Below are 20470 nucleotides of genomic sequence, written 5' to 3'. Positions count from 1 at the left end.
CTAGCTAGCACCAAGTCAAACTTATCTTATTTTATGTTATTTTATTTCAGTATTTTTGAGAAGTCCATGTGAGAGACTGACTGTGGGATATCACTCCTTTTACCATCAGAATAAATGGCAGGTTGATGCTGAAAGTGACGGTGGTGGTTCGTCCATAACGCAACGCAACAGAGATGGAGTACACAACCGCCACATCAACACGAACTTTATCAACTCAACTGTATTTCATAAAGGTAGGATGTACTGCAGCGCCTCTGTAGTTTGAAGTAGATTGGGTTTAAAGAGTATAGGTGCGCCTAATATACTTGCAACTGAGTGTAGTTTCCAAATCTGTTCAGTGCTACATGGAAGTGAATATTATACTTAATTACACACAGCTGAAATTTAGAGCTGGAAATTAAGAAAAAAACAACATAGTAGTAGAATACATTGAGTTAAAATAGGACCAGATTATTCAACTAATATTGTTTTGTATTTAAGTATGTTTTAATTAAAATTGAGCTCTTCCATCTATGTCCCACAGAGATGCTATTTAAAGTATTCAAAGTCCAAATGAAACAGCTTTTTGACAGTTTTATTTTTCAAATTGTATGTTTTTTGTTTCCAATTCTGACTGTTAAATGTTTGTTTTATGTAAAGCACATTGAGTTGACATTGGGTCTGAAATGTGCTATATAAATAAAGCTGCCTTGCCTTGCTTTTCTAACTTCCATATTGTGATGTGTTTCTGAGTGAAACAGGATAGACAGATTGTGATAATGTTTGCAAAAAAACCCATCGTTATTCTGGGCATGACATATTTTAACAACCGTGATGAATTGCAATGACTTGATGATTTTTTTGTCTAGTGCCATCAACAGATCAGATTTACTCATTTTCTAAAACTTCAGGTCTGGTCAAGATACCTCTAAAATAAAGACTGAATTCCAGTCAGCTTGTAGGTTAGACCGAGTAGGTGGAAAGTGGGAGAACCATAAACCTGCATTATCTCTAATGGCCATCAGGGGGCGACTCCACTGGTTCAAAAAGAAGGTCTAATTGTACAGAGATCTGTGAGAAAATGACCCTACTTCTCACTTCATTTATTACCTCAGTAAATAGTTTCCTAATGACTTTATGGTCTCAATCACTAGTTTCATGTCGACACAATGTTCATTTTTGAAACTATGGTCTGATTAAAATTTGATGATAAATCAGGGTATGCTTTAGAGCATGGCGACATTGTATTGATAGGTTGCTACCAAGGCAACAACATTGGTTAGGTAACTTAAAAGAAAGTTAATTGTAACATTTTAGTAACCTAAAAAAGTCTTGTTTAGTGTTTGGTTAAAGTAAAAGACCCTCTGAATAGTCAGCTGTTGAGTTTTTTCGGCAAGTACATTTTATTCATATCCAAAAAGTAAACTTCCTGTTAAAGAACATGTAATCCACACACCACCTTCTCTGTTCAGCTTTATTTCCAGAGAATAATATTACAACACATTGCTTATACTTAGTCTGGCTACAAAACAGGTGTTTAAATAAAATATAGTATTTACAATCTTCAGTGTGTCAGCTGATCAGTGGCTCAGATGTTTCTATGACTTCTTTGTGTTGGTTGGCTGACTGATGTTTGACAAATCCCCAAACGGCACAGTGGCTGAGCCTCGCTTCGCTGGTTTGGCCTGATGACAAAAAACAAAAACACATTTAATGGATTAATTAACAACAGTTACACTGATAGACCTGATTTGGTATTTCTTTCCGGTTTCTGGGTTATTTGGAATGACAGACTGTTTAAAAGACAAATTAACTCTGGGAATCATTACTTGGCACCAAAATTGGAGACAAAGATAAAATTAATAAGACTTTGTTGAACACACAACTCTGTTTGTTGTAGGAGAACATCTGTCTCACCTGTGATTCATGAGGCTTCCAGCCAATCATGTAGAGGATCTCAAAGGTGGCAGGGATGGACCCGTCCTTGTTTCCATACATCTCTGAAACACACAGAGACAAAGTTTAACAAAATAACAACAAAACAAAACCATCAAACATGCCATCGAGTCCTGACAGCAACAGGAAAGATCACTGCTGACCTGAATGTTTATGATAAAGTGGATCTATAGTGGATCTATTTGCCCTCTTCACCATCCGACTGTTATACAAACCAGACAGACTACTCTGCTGGACACCTGTAACTTTGCTGCTGTATTCTTGGATGTGATATTTAGACTGCCATCCCAACAGATGTGGCAAAATGATCAAATTGATTCTATGTAGAGAGTCATCAGGGACATGTCAACATGAAACCTGTTTAACTCTGCTGCAAACTGTTTCAGTGTTATAATCTAAAGTAAAGAAACAAGTAAGGTTGTACATAATAAAAAATATAGACATTGCATCTGCATGAGGTTAAATTAAAATCATCTTTCAGTTGTTAACTGTTTGTCATCTCATTTTGTATTTGTAAAAAGAAACTGGAAAATGGTTTGTAGAAGCTAAAAGTCTATTTGGAAATAACTAACTGTCAGTGTTGGGAAGATTACTTTGGAAATGTAGTTGGTTACAATTACAAGTTATCCTGTTGAAAATGTAATAGTGTAACTATTTCAATTACTTTCTGAAAGTAATGTAACTAATTACATTTGATTACATTTAGATTACTTTTCTTAATTTATCTTAATGAATGAAAGCTCTCGACTGTTAACCATTTTCACATTTTAAGACCTGATAGTGTTACTGTTTACCTGTTTGCCCTCGTCTGCTTTCTGTATGAAGTGGTATTTACAGACGTCCCAACCTGCAAAAACTAATTTAAGGGAGTTTCGTTCCTGGGGGGTGTTACACTTAGTGTCGGTCCAGGGGAGGGGTGCGAACGGTGTCGGTCTAATAAGATGCAACACAGAGCTATAAGGACGCTTTGCTCTCACACGCGCTGCATTTACAGTCACACATATACACACGCGCAGACTCTCTCTAGTGTGCACTCTGCTCACTCACTCCAGATTCCAGGAGATTGTGTTATATTTGTGCCGTCAGGGAGCCGCTATCAATATACAGGAGATGGGATGTCTGTGTGTTTCTAACACATGAACGTATTCTTCTGCACTTTCAGTTGTTGTTAACTGTTTGTCATCTCATTTTGTATTTGTGAAAAAAAAGGAAAATGGTTTGTAGAAGTTAAATGTATGTTTGGAAATAACTAACTGTGGCTGTTTGAAGAAAAACCTCAAAAGCGTTCAATGCACATTATGAAGCTGAGCAACAACTGTATAAGTCAATAACAATAAAAGTCCTGAATATCCAATAAATTAAACTTATTTACGTTATTGGCTCCAGTTATTACATTTGCAAAGGAATTTTTTTTTACCAGGCAGCCAAAAGTTATTATGTTATTAGTTTAGGAGTTTCATTATGTTATTGGCTTATTACATAAAAAACAGGCAAAATTATTACTAATATGCTGTTAGGTGCAGAACAACCTTTGCTCCATGATAATCTAATCTCACAATAATTCTGTAAAACATTGGAGGAAAGAAAGTCCCACATGCAGAGCTGGAGCAAGAGGAGGAGCAACACTGGAAAACAAGACAGACAGCTGACTCTGCAGAAATGAAACTTAACATTAATCAGAGGACAGCAGAGCGGCAGTCGAGTCTCTCCACTTCTGTCCAAATATAAATTAAACTGAGTTCATCAAGTCTTTCTCAACAACACAGCAGAGTCTCTGCCAAACACTGGTGAGTACAACTGATCATATTTAATGTTTCAACAATCAGCTTTAACACAGGAGACAGGAAGTTCATCTCTTTTCATTTCATACTGACACTTGTGAGATTGTTTACAGTATAACTGCAGCTGCTTTTACTGTGAAGCAGCAACAGGAAATAAAATGTGTTTTTTTCACCAAGTTAGCAAAAGCTTTGTTAGCAGTGAGATTCTTCAATAATAATTCTTCTCTACAACAAGATATGAACATATTCTGTGATATTTTATCAGTGGATCAGATTGTATTGAGTAATAGTAAAAGCACAAACAGCCACAATGAGCTGTTAGATAAAGAGCTGCAGATGAGTAAATGATTAAAGTTGTTCATAGCATATTTAATTAAATGTTTTGCTTTATATCATGCTATAACCTACTAAATGGAACAGTAAACAAACATCTTTTTTAGAAAACAAAATAAATAATGTATTTTGTTTTTTTCACTCTACATGTGTAGATATGTCTGCTGCCAGCTGTCTGCTATCTGAAGATCAGTTTCTGTGCTCCATCTGTCTGGATGTGTTCACTGATCCAGTCAGCACACCATGTGGACACAACTTCTGCAAAAACTGCATCAATGAACACTGGAACAGTAATGTCCAGTACCTGTGTCCACTGTGTAAAAAGGTTTTCTACACAAGACCTGAACTTCACATCAACACTTTCATCTCTGAGATGGTTTCTCAGTTCAGACAGGAAGCTCAACAGAAAGCCAGCAGCAGCAGCTCAGAGCAACAAGCTGCCAAACCAGGAGAAGTTCCCTGTGACGTCTGTACTGGAACCAAACTGAAGGCCCTGAAGTCCTGTCTGGTGTGTCTGACCTCCTACTGTGAGACTCACCTGGAGCCTCATCTGACAGCTTTAGGCCTGAAAAGACATCAGCTGATCGACCCTATGGAGAACCTGGAAGACAGGATGTGTATGAAGCATGATAAACCTCTGGAGCTGTTCTGTAAGATCGACCAGACATGTGTCTGCACACTCTGCTCTGTTTTAGACCACAAGACACATGAGTTCGTTCCTCTGAAAGAAGAATATGAAGGAAAGAAGGCAGAGTTGGGGAAGACAGAGGCTGAAATTCAAGAGATGATCCAGAAGAGACGACTGAAGATTCAAGAGATCAAACACTCAGTTGACCTCAGTGAGGAAGCTGCAGTCAGAGAGAAAGCAGAAGGTGTTCAGGTCTTCACCGCTCTGATGGAGTCTGTTGAGAGAAGCCTGAATGAGCTCATTGAGACGATTGAAGAGAAGCAAAGAACAACAGAGAAACAGGCTGAAGACTTCATCAAAGAGCTGGAACAGGAAATCTCTGAGCTGAAGAAGAGAAGCTCTGAGGTGGAGAAGCTCTCACACTCTGAAGACCACCTCCACCTCCTCCTAAACTTCCCGTCCCCGAAAGCTGCTCCACCCACCAAAGACTGGACAGAGGTCAGCATCCGTCCATCATATGAGGGGTCTGTGGTGAGATCTGTGGCTCAGCTGGAGGAGACGCTCAGTAAACAGATGAAGAAGCTGTTTGAGGCTGAGCTGAAGAGGGTCCAGCAGTATGCATTGGATGTGACTCTTGATCCTGATACAGCACATCCTAAACTCATCCTGTCTGCTAATGGGAAACAAGTACATCATGGTGATGTGAAGAAGAAGAATCTCCCAGACAACCCAGAGAGATTTTCTTATTGTGTTAGTGTATTAGGAAAGCAGAATTTGTCTTCAGGCAGATTTTACTTTGAGGTTCAGGTTAAAGAGAAGACTGACTGGGATTTAGGAGTGGCCAGAGAGTCGATCAACAGGAAAGGAAAAATCACACTGAGCCCTGAGGATGGTTTTTGGGCTATATGGTTGAGAAATGGAAATGAGTACGAAGCTCTTGATGATACTCAAGTCCGTCTCTCTCTGAAGTCTCGTCCTCAGAAAGTGGGAGTGTTTGTGGATTATGAGGAGGGTCTGGTCTCCTTTTATGACGTAGATGCTGCAGCTCTTATCTACTCCTTTACTGGCTGCTCCTTCACTGAGAAACTCTACCCATACTCCAGTCCCTTTTTAAATGATGGCGGTAAAAACTCCGCCCCTCTGATCATCTGTCCTGTCAATCAAATTTGAGATTATTTCTTGTCATTTACAGTCTCATACAGTTCACTTTTTAAATTAAGAATAAAGAATTTATTACAAGATTTCATGTATGTTGTTACAGGTAAGATCTCTTTTTAAATTTAAAACTATCAAAACTTCTGATCAAATTCACACAACTTTATTCTCACTTCAAGCTAAAATCAATGTTTATAAAGAAACCAAAATCTCAGTCTTGAGTTTAGCTATTGTTTGTAAAAATAAAAAAAAAAGCTAAATTCCTGTCAATGTGAAGTTTTACTGCTATTCTCTGCTCTGTATGATAGAAACAGAATATTTTTAGGTGTTAGGTGCTAACACTAACCCTAACCCTGATCTTTGACCTTTAATAGAGTGAAAATCAATCAAAGAGGTTAATGTTAATAGAAATAATAATTAGCTGCATCACTACTTGATTAACAGAATATATGTTTATGTATATTTTTTATATTTGATGTTTGGTTTGGTATCGGCCATTTTCTGTTTGTTTGAATACTGATGAGATTGATTATGATTTAAAGAAATCTGTAAATATGTGATTGTTAAGAAACCAACAGTAAACTAAACTAGGTGTGTAGTTTTAATGTGATGCTTTAACAACATGACCTGAGTAAGCAGTGACTTGTTGAACACCAAACACTAAAAATAAAGCCTGGTTTACAGAGAAGCTGTGTTTGTGATTCTGTTACAGTTCATTAACAATCACTAATGTTTTTACTGCTAAGTAAACTCTAAGTACGACTCGAGTACGAGTCGCAAGTCCGAGTCACCAGCTCTGCTGTATTTCATGAAGGTAGGATGTACTACAGTGCATCTGTAGTTTCTAGAGTATAAGTGCTCCTAATATACTTTCAACTGAGTGTAGTTTGAACTAATTGACTTTACAGCAAAGGAACAAATAAGGTAGAATATAAAGCAAAATATAAAACTGTTTCTGCATGAGGTCAAATAACATTATCTTAGTTGTTGTCCTCTTAAACTTTTTGTTTTTGTTTGGTGAAGTAAAGTGGAAATGGTTTGTAGATAGAAGGAAAATGTGTTTTTGAAATAACTTTTAATTTAACAGCAACTTTTACCAGAATACATTTGTTGAACTCATGAAACAGAAAAAAAGTTAATAGTTACATGAAAACATCAGTAGTAAAAAACAACCTTTAATCCATGATATCTCATAATACACCTGTTAATCACTGACAGATCTGCAGTAAGAGGAAGGAGCAACACTGGAAAAACAAGACAGACAGCGTCAACGTCACTCTGCAGAATTGAAACTTAACATTAATCAGAGGACAGCAGAGCTGCAGTCGAGTCTCTCCACTTCTGTCCAAATATAAATGAAACTGAGTTCATCAAGTCTTTCTCAACAACACAGCAGAGTCTCTGCCAAACACTGGTGAGTACAACTGATCATATTTAATGTTTCAACAACCAGCTTTAACACAGGAGACAGGAAGTTCATCTCTTTTCATTTCATACTGACACTTGTGAGATTGTTTACAGTATAACTGCAGCTGCTTTTACAGACTCAGTAAAAAACACTTTAAGTGTTTTTAAGTCTCTGTCAGTTCTCAGGACTTTTGTAACGTGGAACTGAACCTCTGTGGTTTGGAGTTTAGCTTCACTGCTATTTCCTGATCTTTGACTATTTACTGACCACTTCCTACAGACACATTTCACTTCCTGTAGCTGTTTCACATTAAAAGCTTTCCACTGGTGACCCAGCAGGACACTTTTATTGTGAAGCAGCAACAGGAAATAAAATGTGTTTTGTCACCAAGTTAGCAAAAGCTTTGTTAGCAGTGAGATTCTTCAATAATAATTCTTCTCTACAACAAGATATGAACATATTCTGTGATATTTTATCAGTGGATCAGATTGTATTGAGTAATAGTAAAAGCACAAACAGCCACAATGAGCTGTTAGATAAAGAGCTGCAGATGAGTCTCTGACTGAAGTTGTTCACAGCATATTTAATTAAAAGTTTTGCTTTATATCATGCTAGGCCTGCAACGGATCATCATTGGTCCGTGATCCGTTCGGACCATCTATTTCGGTTCGGCACACGGATGATACGCGGATTGATTTATGAAAAAAAAAAAAAAAAATGTGCGCATGTTCAGTCCACACACAGCTGTAACCATTCCTGCTAGTTCCAGGGACAGAGCTACTTAACACGCTCTGGGTAAAAGTCTGCAACAGTTCCCTTTTCAATAAGCAAACTATGGCTCATTGTGATTTATTGTCCTCAGTGTACAACATGTAGAACAGCATGTAGAACAACATGTAGAACAACATGTAGAACAGTGGGCATGGAAAATAAAAGTAGGCTAGACTTCGGTGACTACTGTAACGATAACTGCTGCCTCTAGTGCTACGTCTGTTTCCTTATACTCGCGCTGCCACACAAACCAGTCGCCTAGGTTAGCCTACCACACAGACGTAACACTCAAAAAAAGACAAAACATGTTTATTTGTCTTGTCTATTTTTTTTTGGCTGATCCGAAAAATGATCCGATCCGTGACTCTGATCCGAGGAACGATCCGAACCGTGAGTTTTTTGATCCGTTGCACCCCTATATCATGCTATAGCTTACTAAATGGAACAGTAAACAAACATCTTTTTTACAAAACAAAATAAATAATGTGTTTTGTTTCTCTTCTTTCTACATGTGTAGATATGTCTGCTGCCAGCTGTCTGAGATCTGAAGATCAGTTTCTGTGCTCCATCTGTCTGGGTGTGTTCACTGATCCAGTCACCACACCATGTGGACACAACTTCTGCAAAAACTGCATCAATGAACACCGGAACAGTGATGACCAGTACCTGTGTCCACTGTGTGAAGAGGTTTTCTACACAAGACCTAAACTTCACATCAACACTTTGTTCTCTGAGGTTGTTTCTCAGTTCAGACAGGAAGCTCAACAGAAAGCCAGCAGCAGCAGCTCAGAGCAACAAGCTGTCAAACCAGGAGAAGTTCCCTGTGACGTCTGTACCGGAACCAAACTGAAGGCCCTGAAGTCCTGTCTGGTGTGTCTGACCTCCTACTGTGAGACTCACTTGGAGCCTCATCTGACAATGTCAGGTCTGAAAAGACATCAGCTGATGGACCCTGTGGAGAACCTGGAAGACAGGATGTGTATGAAGCACGATAAACCTCTGGAGCTGTTCTGTAAGACCGACCAGACATGTGTCTGCATGCTCTGCTCTGTTTTAGACCACAAGACACATGATGTTGTTCCTCTGAAAGAAGAATATGAAGGAAAGAAGGCAGAGCTGGGGAAGACAGAGGCTGAAATTCAGGAGATGATCCAGAAGAGACGACTGAAGATTCAAGAGATCAAACACTCAGTTGACCTCAGTAAGGAAGCTGCAGACAGAGAGAAAGCAGAAGGTGTTCAGGTCTTCACTGCTCTGAAGGAGTCTGTTGAGAGAAGCCTGAATGAGCTCATTGAGACGATTGAAGAGAAGCAAAGAACAACAGAGAAACAGGCTGAAGACTTCATCAAAGAGCTGGAACAGGAAATCTCTGAGCTGAAGAAGAAAAGCTCTGAGGTGGAGAAGCTCTCACACTCTGAAGACCACCTCCACCTCCTCCAAAACTTTCCGTCCCTGAAAGCTGCTCCACCCACCAAAGACTGGAAAGAGGTCAGCGTCCGTCCATCATATGAGGGGACTGTGGTGAAAGCTGTGGCTCAGCTAGAGGAGACGCTCAGTAAACAGATGAAGAAGCTGCTCGCTGAGGATGAGCTGAAGAGGGTCCAGCAGTATGCAGTGAATGTGACTCTTGATCCTGATACAGCACATCCTGCATTCATCCTGTCTGATGATGGGAAACAAGTAAACTGTGGTGATGTGAAGAAGAAACTCCCAGACAACCCAAAGAGATTTTTAGAATGTTGTTGTGTGTTAGGAAAGCAGAGTTTGTCTTCAGGCAGATTTTACTTTGAGGTTCAGGTTAAAGAGAAGACTGAGTGGGCTTTAGGAGTGGCCAGAGAGTCGATCAACAGGAAAGGGAAAATCACTCTGAGACCTCAGAATGGTTACTGGACTATATGGTTGAGAAATGGAAATGAGTACAGTGCTAATAGTGGCCCTGCAGTCCGTCTCTCTCTGGAGTCTCAGCCTCAGAAGGTGGGGGTGTTTGTGGATTATGAGGAGGGTCTGATCTCCTTTTATGACGTAGATGCTGCAGCTCTTATCTACTCCTTTACTGGCTGCTCCTTCACTGAGAAACTCTACCCATACTTCAGTCCTAGTCTTAATGATGGTGGTAAAAACTCTGCTCCTCTGATCATCTGTCCTGTCAATCAAGCAGAGTAATCAGCTGTTTTCATTTTATGAGAGCAAAAATAAACATTCAGTGTGTCATACTGTACACTTTGTTTATTAAGAATAAAGAACTTTATCAACAGAATGTTCCCATGAAAAGTGAGATTTATTCATTTAAAATTAAAACTATTCAAACTTCTGATCAAACTCACACAACTCTTTTTTCACTGCTACTTAAAATCAAAATTTACAAAGAAACCAAAGTTTCTTGTGTTTGGTTAAACAGTCTCAGGCTCCATCTTTGTAAATATGACATTTTACTGCCATTTTCTGCTCTATATAATAGAAACTGAATATTGTTAGGACGTTGGACATTTTTACAATTTTCTGACCCTTTATGGAGTAAAAAATGATTTAAAAGATATAAGAGGGGTTAATTGTTGATGTAAATAATCATTAGCTGCAGTTCTAGTAGATTAATAAAATATATGTTCATGTATATTTTTAAATATTTGAAGTTTGGTTTGTTATTGACCACTTTGCCATTTTCTGTTTGTTTGAATACTGATGAGATTGATTATGATTTAAAGAAATCTGTAAATATGTGATTGTAAAGAAACCAACAGTAAACTAAACTAGGTGTGTAGTTTTAATGTGATGCTTTAACAACATGACCTGAGTAAGCAGTGACTTGTTGAACACCAAACACTAAAAATAAAGCCTGGTTTACAGAGAAGCTGTGTTTGTGTTTCTGTTACGGTTCATTAACAATCACTAATGTTTTTACTGCTTTATTTAACATACACTTATTAGCCTACATTATGCAGCTTTGTATCATCATATTTCATTATTTTCTCTCTGCGCTGCTTGTTGGTTTTATTTAATTGACCTACAATCTATTGAGAGGCCTGTTTTCTACTGAAGTAAATCACCCAACTGTTTTTATTGTTAAACTTTATGCCGACTGTACAGTAACCAATATTTCACTTAAAACATGCATTAGTGTTTTATATTAACTTAAAATAGGGTTTCAATATTTGTGTTCTGTTTCATTAAATAATTCAAAGATTGTGACATGTCCTACCATAAACAATTAAATATTAGTTATTACAGTCATTACAATATATGTTTCCTGTAAAAAATGAATAATCTGGTATGTACAGTAGTAACTAGAAAACATCATAATAACATTAAAAATATCTTGTTATAATGGGAAACATTATAACGGAATAACTTCTGTATTCAGTGTTTCAACCTTATTAGACGTTTTCTTTTATATTCAGTGTATATAGTATTTCAACCTTGTTACAGGTAAGTTTAGCAGCTTGTCTTTCTCTTATTTGAAACTTACCTTTTATAAATAGCTGCTGCAGTAATTATGGTCTCTCTGTACAACAGTGACGTCTAGTGGCCAGATTTGGTTTTGCAGCATCAAAACTCACCTTTCAGTTTATCACAGTGTAACGGAGTTAATGATTCCACTTGTCATTTCTAACTGTCCTGTTTTTAATATATATTTGCACTGATTTTAATTTATTATTGGTCATTTGTCCATTCCCTATTGTGTTATGTATTTTATTATTACTTTTCTCTGCATAAGAATAATGGCTATTACCACAGAGACTATGAGAGTAATATGAGTAGCCTACAGCGCCCTCTGCTGGTGCGCCCTGAACTCAGCAGTCTGTGAATGCCGTCTCTGTGGTAGGTGCACATTTTATCAGCTCCGTAAAAACAGAGATATTAACTTTGTTTTATGGCTAAAAATGAGTGTCTGTATCTTATGCTGTATGTCTGTATTATCAGTGTTTTGAATTGTTTAAGTCGGGGTGTTGAGTGCACCACGTTATCGGTGGTTTGCTAGCTAAGCTCTGTATGTAAATAAATAGTATGGAGTAGCTGCTAGCTAGCACCAAGTCAAACTTACCTTATTTTATGTTATTTTATTTCAGTATTTTTGAGAAGTCCATGTGAGAGACTGACTGTGGGATATCACTCCTTTTACCATCAGAATAAATGGCAGGTTAATGCCGAAAGTGACGGTAGTGCTTCTTCCATAACACAACGCAACAGAGATGGAGTACACAACCGCCACATCAACAAGAACTTTATCAACTCAACTGTATTTCATAAAGGTAGGATGTACTGCAGGGCCTCTGTAGTTTGAAGTAGATTGGTTTAAAGAGTATAGGTGCACCTAATATACTTGCAACTGAGTGTAGTTTCCAAATCTGTTCAGTGCTTCTAAAAACAACATAGTAGTAGAATACATTGAGCTAAAATAGGAGCAGATTATTCAACTAATATTGTTTTGTATTTAAGTATGTCTTAATTAAGATTGAGCTCTGCCATCTATGTCCCACAGAGATGCTATTTAAAGTATTCAGAGTCCAAATGAAACAGCTTTTTGACCGTTTTATTTTTCAAATTGTTTTTTGTTTCCAATTCGTACTGTTAAGTGTTTGTTTTATGTAAAGCACATTGAGTTGAAACTGGGTATGAAATGCGCTATATAAATAAAGCTGCCTTGCCTTTCCTTTCTAACTTCCATATTGTGATGTGTTTCTGAGTGAAATAGGTTAGACAGATTGGCATGACATGTTTAAACAACCGTGATGAATTCCAATGACTTGATGATTTTTTGTCTAGTGCCATCAACAGATCAGATTTACTCATTTTCTAAAACTTAAGGTCTGGACAAGATACCTCTAAAATAAAGACTGAATTTCAGTCAGCTTGTAGGTTAGACCGAGCAGGTGGAAAGTGGGAGACCCATAAAACTGCAGTTTCTCTAATGGCCATCAGGGGGCGACTCCACTGGTTCAAAAAGAAAGTCCAATTGTACAGAGATCTGTGAGAAAATGACCCTACTTCTCAATTCACTTATTACCTCAGTAAATAGTTTCCTAATGACTTTATCGTCTCAGTCACTAGTTTCATGTGAACACAATGTTCATTTTTCAAACTATTGTCTGATTTAATTAAAATTTGATATAAATCTGTGCGTGGCAACATTGTATTGATAGGTTGCTACCATGGCCACAACATAGATTAGGTAACATAAAAGAAAGTTAATTGTAACATTTTAGTCACCTAAAAAAGTCTTGTTTAGTGTTTGGTTAAAGTAAAGTACCCTCTGAAGAGTCAGCTGTTGAGTTCTTTCAGTAAGTACATTTTATTCATATCCAAAAACTAAACTTCCTGTTAAAGAAAAAGCAATCCACACACCACCTTCTCTGTTCAGCTTTATTTCCAGAGAATAATATTACAACACATTGCTTATACTTAGTCTGGCTACAAAACAGGTGTTTAAATAAAATATAGTATTTACAATCTTCAGTGTGTCAGCTGATCAGTGGTTCAGATGTTTCTATGACTTCTTTGTGTTGGTTGGCTGACTGATGTTTGACAAATCCCCAAACGACACAGTGGCTGAGCCTCGCTTCGCTGGTTTGGCCTGATGAAAAAACCAAAAAAACATTTAATGGATTAATTAACAACAGTTACACTGATAGACCTGATTTGATATTTCTTCCCTGTTTCTGGGTTATTTGGAATGACAGACTGTTTAAAAGACAAATTATCTCTGGTAATCATTACTTGGCACTAAAACACACGACTCTGCTTGTTGTAGGAGAACATCCGTCTCACCTGTGATTCATGAGGCTTCCAGCCAATCATGTAGAGGATCTCAAAGGTGGCAGGGATGGACCCGTCCTTGTTTCCATACATCTCTGAAACACACAGAGACAAAGTTTAACAAAATCACAACAAAACAAAACCACTGAACATGCCATCGAGTCTTGACAGCAACAGGAAAGATCACTGCTGACCTGAATGTTTATGATAAAGTGGATCTATAGTGGATCTATTTGCCCTCTTCACCATCCGACTGTTATACAAACCAGACAGGCTACTCTGCTGGACACCTGTAACTTTGCTGCTGTATTCTTGGATGTGATATTTAGACTGCCATACCAACAGATGTGGGAAATGATCAAATTGATTCTATGTAGAGAGTCATCGGGGACCTGTCAACATGAAACCTGTTGAACTCTGCTGCAAACTGTTTCAGTGTTATGATCTAAAGCAAGAAACAAGTGAGGTTGTACATAATGCAAAATATAGACATTGCATCTGCATGAGGTTAAGTTAAAATCATCTTTCAGTTGTTGTTAACTGTTTGTCATCTCATTTTGTATTTGTAAAAAAAAATTGGAAAATGGTTTAAAGAAGTTAAAAGTACGTTTGGAAATAACTAACTGTGGCTGTTTGAAGAAAAACCTCAAAAACTTTCAATACACATTATTAAGCTGAGCAACAATATAAGCCAATAACATAATAAAAGTCCTGAATATCCAATAAATGAAACTTATTTACATTATTGGCTCCAGTTATTACATTTGAAAAGGATTGTTTTTACCAGACAGCTAAAAGTTATTATGTTATTGGTTTAGTAGTTTCATTATGTTATTGGCTTATTACATAAAAAACAGGCAAAATGATTACTAATATGCTGTTAGGTGCAGAACAACCATTGCTCCATGATATCTAACAATAATGCTGTAAATCAGAGAAAGAAAAAAAATCCCACATGCAGAGCTTGAGCAAGAGGAGGAGCAACACTGGAGAAACAAGACTGACAGCTTCAACGTCACTCTGCAGAAATGAAACTTAACATTAATCAGATGACAGCAGAGCTGCAGTCGAGTCTCTCCACTTCTGTCCAAATATAAATGAAACTGAGTTCATCAAGTCTTTCTCAACAACACAGCAGAGTCTCTGCCAAACACTGGTGAGTACAACTGATCATATTTAATGTTTCAACAACCAGCTTTAACACAGGAGACAGGAAGTTCATCTCTTTTCATTTCATACTGACACTTGTGAGATTGTTTACAGTATAACTGCAGCTGCTTTTACAGACTCAGTAAAAAACACTTTAAGTGTTTTTAAGTCTCTGTCAGTTCTCAGGACTTTCGTAAAGTGTAACTGAACCTCTGTGGTTTGGAGTTTAGCTTCACGGCTATTTCCTGATCTTTGACTATTTACTGATCACTTCCTACAGACACATTTCATTTCCTGTAGCTGTTTCACATTAAAAGCTACTCTACAATGAACCAGAATTAAGCTTTTATTGTGAAGCAGCAACAGGAAATAAGATGTGTTTTGTCACCAAGTCAGCAAAAGCTTTGTTAGCAGTGAGATTCTTCAATAATAATTCTTCTCTACAACAAGATATGAACATATTCTGTGATATTTTATCAGTGGATCAGATTGTATTGAGTAATAGTAAAAGCACAAACAGCCACAATGAGCTGTTAGATAAAGAGCTGCAGATGAGTAAAATGATAGAAGTTGTTCACAGCATATTTAATTATTCAAGTTTTGCTTTATATCATGCTATAGCCTACTAAATCTTTTTTAGAAAACAAAATAAAAATGTGTTTTGTTTTTTTCTTTCACTCTACATGTGTAGATATGTTTGCTGCCAGCTGTCTGAGATCTGAAGATCAGTTTCTGTGCTCCATCTGTCTGGATGTGTTCACTGATCCAGTCAGCACACCATGTGGACACAACTTCTGCAAAAACTGCATCAATGAACACTGGAACAGTAATGACCAGTACCTGTGTCCAGTGTGTAAAGAAATGTTCAACACAAGACCTGACATGAAGGTCAACACATTGTTCTCTGAGATGGTTTCTCAGTTCAGACAGGAAGCTCAACAGAAAGCCAGCAGCAGCAGCTCAGAGCAACAAGCTGCCAAACCAGGAGAAGTTCCCTGTGACGTCTGTACTGGAACCAAACTGAAGGCCCTGAAGTCCTGTCTGGTGTGTCTGACCTCCTACTGTGAGACTCACCTGGAGCCTCATCTGACAAAGTCAGGCCTGAAAAGACATCAGCTGATCGATCCTGTGAAGAACCTGGAAGACAGGATGTGTATGAAGCACGATAAACCTCTGGAGCTGTTCTGTAAGACCGACCAGACATGTGTCTGCATGCTCTGCTCTGTTTTAGACCACAAGACACATGAGTTTGTTCCTCTGAAAGAAGAATATGAAGGAAAGAAGGCAGAGCTGGGGAAGACAGAGGCTGAAATTCAGGAGATGATCCAGAAGAGACAACTGAAGATTGAAGAGATCAAACACTCAGTTGACCTCAGTAAGGAAGCTGCAGACAGAGAGAAAGCAGAAGGTGTTCAGGTCTTCACCGCTCTGAAGGAGTCTGTTGAGAGAAGCCTGAATGAGCTCATTGAGACGATTGAAGAGAAGCAAAGAACAACAGAGAAACAGACTGAAGACTTCATCAAAGAGCTGGAACAGGAAATCTCTGAGCTGAAGAAGAGAAGCTCTGAGGTGGAGAAGCTCTCACACTCTGAAGACCACCTCCACCTCCTCCAAAACTTCCCTTCCCTGAAAGCTCCTCCACCCACCAAAGACTGGACAGAGATCAGCGTCCGTCCATCATATGAGGGGACTGTGGTGAAAGCTGTGGCTCAGCTGGAGGAGACACTCAGTAAACAGATGAAGAAACTGGTTGAGGCTGAGCTGAAGAGGATCCAGCAGTATGCAGTGGATGTGAGTCTTGATCTTGATACAGCACACCCTGAACTCATCCTGTCTGATGATGGGAAACAAGTACATCATGGTGATGTGAAGAAGAATCTCCCAGACAACCCAGAGAGATTTTCTGTAAATCCCTGTGTGTTAGGAAAGCAGAGTTTGTCTTCAGGCAGATTTTACTTTGAGGTTCAGGTTAAAGAGAAGACTGAGTGGGATTTAGGAGTGGCCAGAGAGTCGATCAACAGGAAGGGAAACATCAAACTGAGCCCTCAGTATGGTTACTGGACTATATGTTTGAGAAATGGAAATGAGTACTATGCTGGTAATAGCCCTTCAGTCCGTCTCTCTCTGAAGTCTCGTCCTCAGAAGGTGGGGGTGTTTGTGGATTATGAGGAGGGTCTGGTCTCCTTTTATGACGTAGATGCTGCAGCTCTTATCTACTCCTTTACTGACTGCTCCTTCACTGAGAAACTCTACCCATACTTCAGTCCTAGTCCTAATGTTGGTGGTAAAAACTCTGCTCCTCTGATCATCTGTCCTGTGAATCAAGCTGTGTAATCACCTGTTTTTATTTTATGAGAGCAAAAATAAACATTCAGTGTGTCATACTGTACACTTTGTTTATTAAGAATAAAGAACTTTATTAAAATAATGTTATGTATCCCATGAAAAGTGAGATTTATTTATTTAAAATTAAAACTATTCAAACTTCTGATCAAATTTACACAACTCTATTCTCACTGTTACTTAAAATCAAATTTTAGCAAGAAACCAAAAGTTTATTGTTTTTTGTTAAACAGTCTCAGGCTCCATCTTTGTAAATATGATATTTTACTGCAGTTTTCTGCTCTATATAATAGAAACTGAATATTGTTTGGACGTTTTTACAATTTTCTGACCCTTTATGGAGTAAAATTTGATTTAAAAGATATTAGAGAGGTTAATTGTTGATGTAAATAATCATTAGCTGCAGTTCTAGTTGATTAATAGAACATATGTTCATGTATATTCTATATATTTGAAGTTTGGTTTGTTATTGGTCACTTTGCCATTTTCTGTTTGTTTGAATACTGATGAGATTGATTATGATGTAAAGAAATCTGTAAATATGTGATTGTAAAGAAACCAACAGTAAACTAAACTAGTTGTGTAGTTTTAATGTGATGCTTTAACAACATGACCTGAGTAAGCAGTGACTTGTTGAACACCAAACACTAAAAATAAAGCCTGGTTTACAGAGAAGCTGTGTTTGTGTTTCTGTTACAGTTCATTAACAATCACTAATGTTTTTACTGCTTTATTTAACATACACTTATTAGTCTACATTATGCAGCTTTGTATCATCATATTTCATTATTTTCTCTCTGCACTGCTTGTTGGTTTTATTTAATTGACCTACAATCTATTGAGAGGCTTGTTTTCTACTGAAGTAAATCATCCAACTGTTTTTATTGTTGAACTTTATGCCGACTGTACAGTAACCAATATTTAAATTAAAACATGCATTAGTGTTTTATATTAACTTAAAATAGGGTTTCAATATTTGTATTGTTTCATTAAATAATTTAAAGATTGTGACATGTCCTACCATAAACAAATAAATATTAGTTATTACAGTCATTATAATATGTTTCCTGTAAAAAGTGAATAATCTGGTATGTACAGTAGTAACTAGAAAATATATCAGAATAACATTAAAAATATCTTGTTATAATGGAAAACATTATAATGGAATAACTTCTGTATTCAGTGTTTCAACCTTATTAGACGTTTTCTTTTATATTCAGTGTATATAGTATTTCAACCTTGTTACAGGTAAGTTTAGCAGCTTGTCTTTCTCTTATTTGAAACTTACCTTTTATAAATAGCTGCTGCAGTAATTATGGTCTCTCTGTACAACAGTGTCGTCTAGTGGCCAGATTTGGTTTTGCAGCATCAAAACTCACCTTTCGGTTATCACAGTGTAACGGAGTTAATGATTCCACTTGCCATTTCTAACTGTCCTGTTTTTAATATATATTTGCACTGATTTTAATTTATTATTGGCCATTTGTCCATTTCCTATTGTGTTGTGTATTTTATTATTATTTTTCTCTGCATAAGAATAATGGATATTACCACAGAGACTATGAGAGTAATATGAGTAGCCTACAGCGCCCTCTGCTGGTGCGCCCTGAACTCAGCAGTCTTGAATGCCGTCTCTGTGGTAGGTGCACATTTGATCAGCTCCGTAAAAATACAGATATTAACTTTGTTTTATGGCTAAAAGTGAGTGTCTGTATCTTATGCTGTATGTCAGTATTATCAGTGTTTTGAATTGTTTAAGTCGGGGTGTTGAGTGCACCACGTCATCGGTGGTTTGCTAGCTAAGCTCTGTATGTAAATAAATAGTATGGAGTAGCTGCTAGCTAGCACCAAGTCAAACTGACCTTATTTTATGTTGTTTTATTTCAGTATTTTTGAGAAGTGCATGTGAGAGACTGACTGTGGGATATCACTCCTTTTACCATCAGAATAAATGGCAGGTTGATGCTGAAAGTGACGGTGGTGCTTCTTCCATAAAACAACGCAACAGAGATGGAGTACACAACCGCCACATCAACAAGAACTTTATCAACTCAACTGTATTTCGTAAAGGTAAGATGTACTGCAGGGCCTCTGTAGTTTGAAGTAGATTGGTTTAAAGAGTATAGGTGCACCTAATATACTTGCAACTGAGTGTAGTTTCCAAATCTGTTCAGTGCTACATGGAAGTGAATATTATACTTAATTACACAAAGCTGGAATTTATAGCTGGAAATTAAGAAAAAAACAACACAGTAGTAGAATACATTGAGCTAAAGTAGGAGCAGATTATTCAACTAATATTGTTTTGTATTTAAGTATGTCTTAATTAAGATTGAGCTCTGCCATCTATGTTCCACGGAGATGCTATTTAAAGTATTCAAAGTCCAAATGAAACAGTTTTTTGACAGTTTTACTTTTTAAATTGTATGTTTTTTGTTTCCAATTCTTACTGTTAAATGTTTGTTTCATTTAAAGCACATTGAGTTGAAACTGGGTATGAAATGCGCTATATAAATAAAGCTGCCTTGCCTATCTAACTTCCATATTGTGATGTGTTTCTGAGTGAAACAGGATAGACAGATTGTGAAAACGTTTGCAAAAAAACCCCTGCATAGTTATTCTGGCATGACTTGTTTAAACAACCGTGATGAATTCCAATGACTTGATTTTTTGTCTAGTGCCATCAACAGATCAGATTTACTCCTTTTCCAAAATTTCAGGTCTGGACAAGATACCTCTAAAATAAAGACTGAATTCCAGTCAGCTTGTAGGTTAGACCGAGCAGATGGAAAGTGGGAGACCCATAAACCTGAATTCTCTCTAATGGCCATCAGGGGGCAAATCCACTGGTTCAAAAAGAAAGTCTAATTGTACAGAGATCTGTGAGAAAATGACCCTACTTCTCACTTCATTTATTACCTCAGTAAAGAGTTTCCTAATAACTTTATGGTCTCAATCACTAGTTTCATGTCGACACAATGTTCATTTTTGAAACTATTGTCTGATTTAATTCAAATTTGATGATGAATCTGGGTATATTTTAGAGCGTGGAAACATTGGTTAGTTAACGTAAAAGAAACATTTTGTAATATTTTAGTCACCTAAAAAAGTCTTGTTTAGTGTTTGGTTAAAGTTAAGGACCCTCTGAATAGTCAGCTGTTGAGTTTTTTCAGCAAGTACATTTTATTCATATCCATAAACTAAACTTCCTGTTAA

At 37.3% G+C, this 20470-nt stretch overlaps 4 protein-coding genes and 2 long non-coding RNA genes across 10 annotated transcripts in view; 4 read left to right on the top strand and 2 right to left on the bottom strand.

The window, feature by feature from the left end:
* LOC128376787 (nuclear factor 7, ovary-like) overlaps positions 1-20470 on the top strand; it is a 33375-nt gene that overhangs the window by 3049 nt on the left and 9856 nt on the right. The window lies entirely within an intron of this gene.
* LOC128377005 (uncharacterized) lies at positions 1440-1972 on the bottom strand. Its single transcript, XR_008323288.1, has 2 exons — positions 1897-1972; positions 1440-1664 (listed from the first exon to the last, which is right to left on the bottom strand). It is a non-coding gene; the product is annotated as an uncharacterized LOC128377005 (long non-coding RNA).
* On the top strand, positions 4204-5858 carry LOC128376887 (E3 ubiquitin-protein ligase TRIM39-like). The gene has a single exon (XM_053336744.1). The coding sequence runs from the start codon at positions 4207-4209 to the stop codon at positions 5845-5847; it is 1641 nt and encodes a 546-aa protein (XP_053192719.1). The 5' UTR covers positions 4204-4206; the 3' UTR covers positions 5848-5858.
* On the top strand, positions 8531-10294 carry LOC128376088 (E3 ubiquitin-protein ligase TRIM21-like). 3 transcript variants are annotated; one of them, XM_053336387.1, is made up of 2 exons: positions 8531-8757; positions 8794-10294. In XM_053336387.1, exons 1-2 carry the CDS (start codon positions 8531-8533, stop codon positions 10172-10174), a joined length of 1608 nt encoding a protein of 535 aa, XP_053192362.1. In that variant the 3' UTR covers positions 10175-10294. The 3 variants fall into 3 exon arrangements, with proteins under 3 accessions (XP_053192362.1, XP_053192364.1, XP_053192361.1); XM_053336389.1 differs by having other exon boundaries at positions 8531-9202; positions 9272-10294; XM_053336386.1 differs by having other exon boundaries at positions 8531-10294.
* Positions 13356-13859, bottom strand: LOC128376983 (uncharacterized). The gene is made up of 2 exons (XR_008323285.1): positions 13775-13859; positions 13356-13580 (listed from the first exon to the last, which is right to left on the bottom strand). It is a non-coding gene; the product is annotated as an uncharacterized LOC128376983 (long non-coding RNA).
* Positions 15602-17264, top strand: LOC128376756 (E3 ubiquitin-protein ligase TRIM39-like). 3 transcript variants are annotated; one of them, XM_053336585.1, is made up of 2 exons: positions 15605-16276; positions 16346-17264. In XM_053336585.1, the coding sequence occupies exons 1-2, from the start codon at positions 15605-15607 to the stop codon at positions 17243-17245; spliced, it is 1572 nt and encodes a 523-aa protein (XP_053192560.1). In that variant the 3' UTR covers positions 17246-17264. The 3 variants fall into 3 exon arrangements, with proteins under 3 accessions (XP_053192580.1, XP_053192560.1, XP_053192570.1); XM_053336595.1 differs by having other exon boundaries at positions 15605-16286; positions 16410-17264; XM_053336605.1 differs by having other exon boundaries at positions 15602-17264.

This window comes from Scomber japonicus, chromosome 2 (genome assembly GCF_027409825.1).
Source record: "Scomber japonicus isolate fScoJap1 chromosome 2, fScoJap1.pri, whole genome shotgun sequence".
Lineage (NCBI taxonomy): Eukaryota > Metazoa > Chordata > Actinopteri > Scombriformes > Scombridae > Scomber > Scomber japonicus.
The sequence above is the reverse complement of the archived record's forward strand: the minus strand, read 5'-3'. Positions and strand labels throughout refer to the sequence as shown.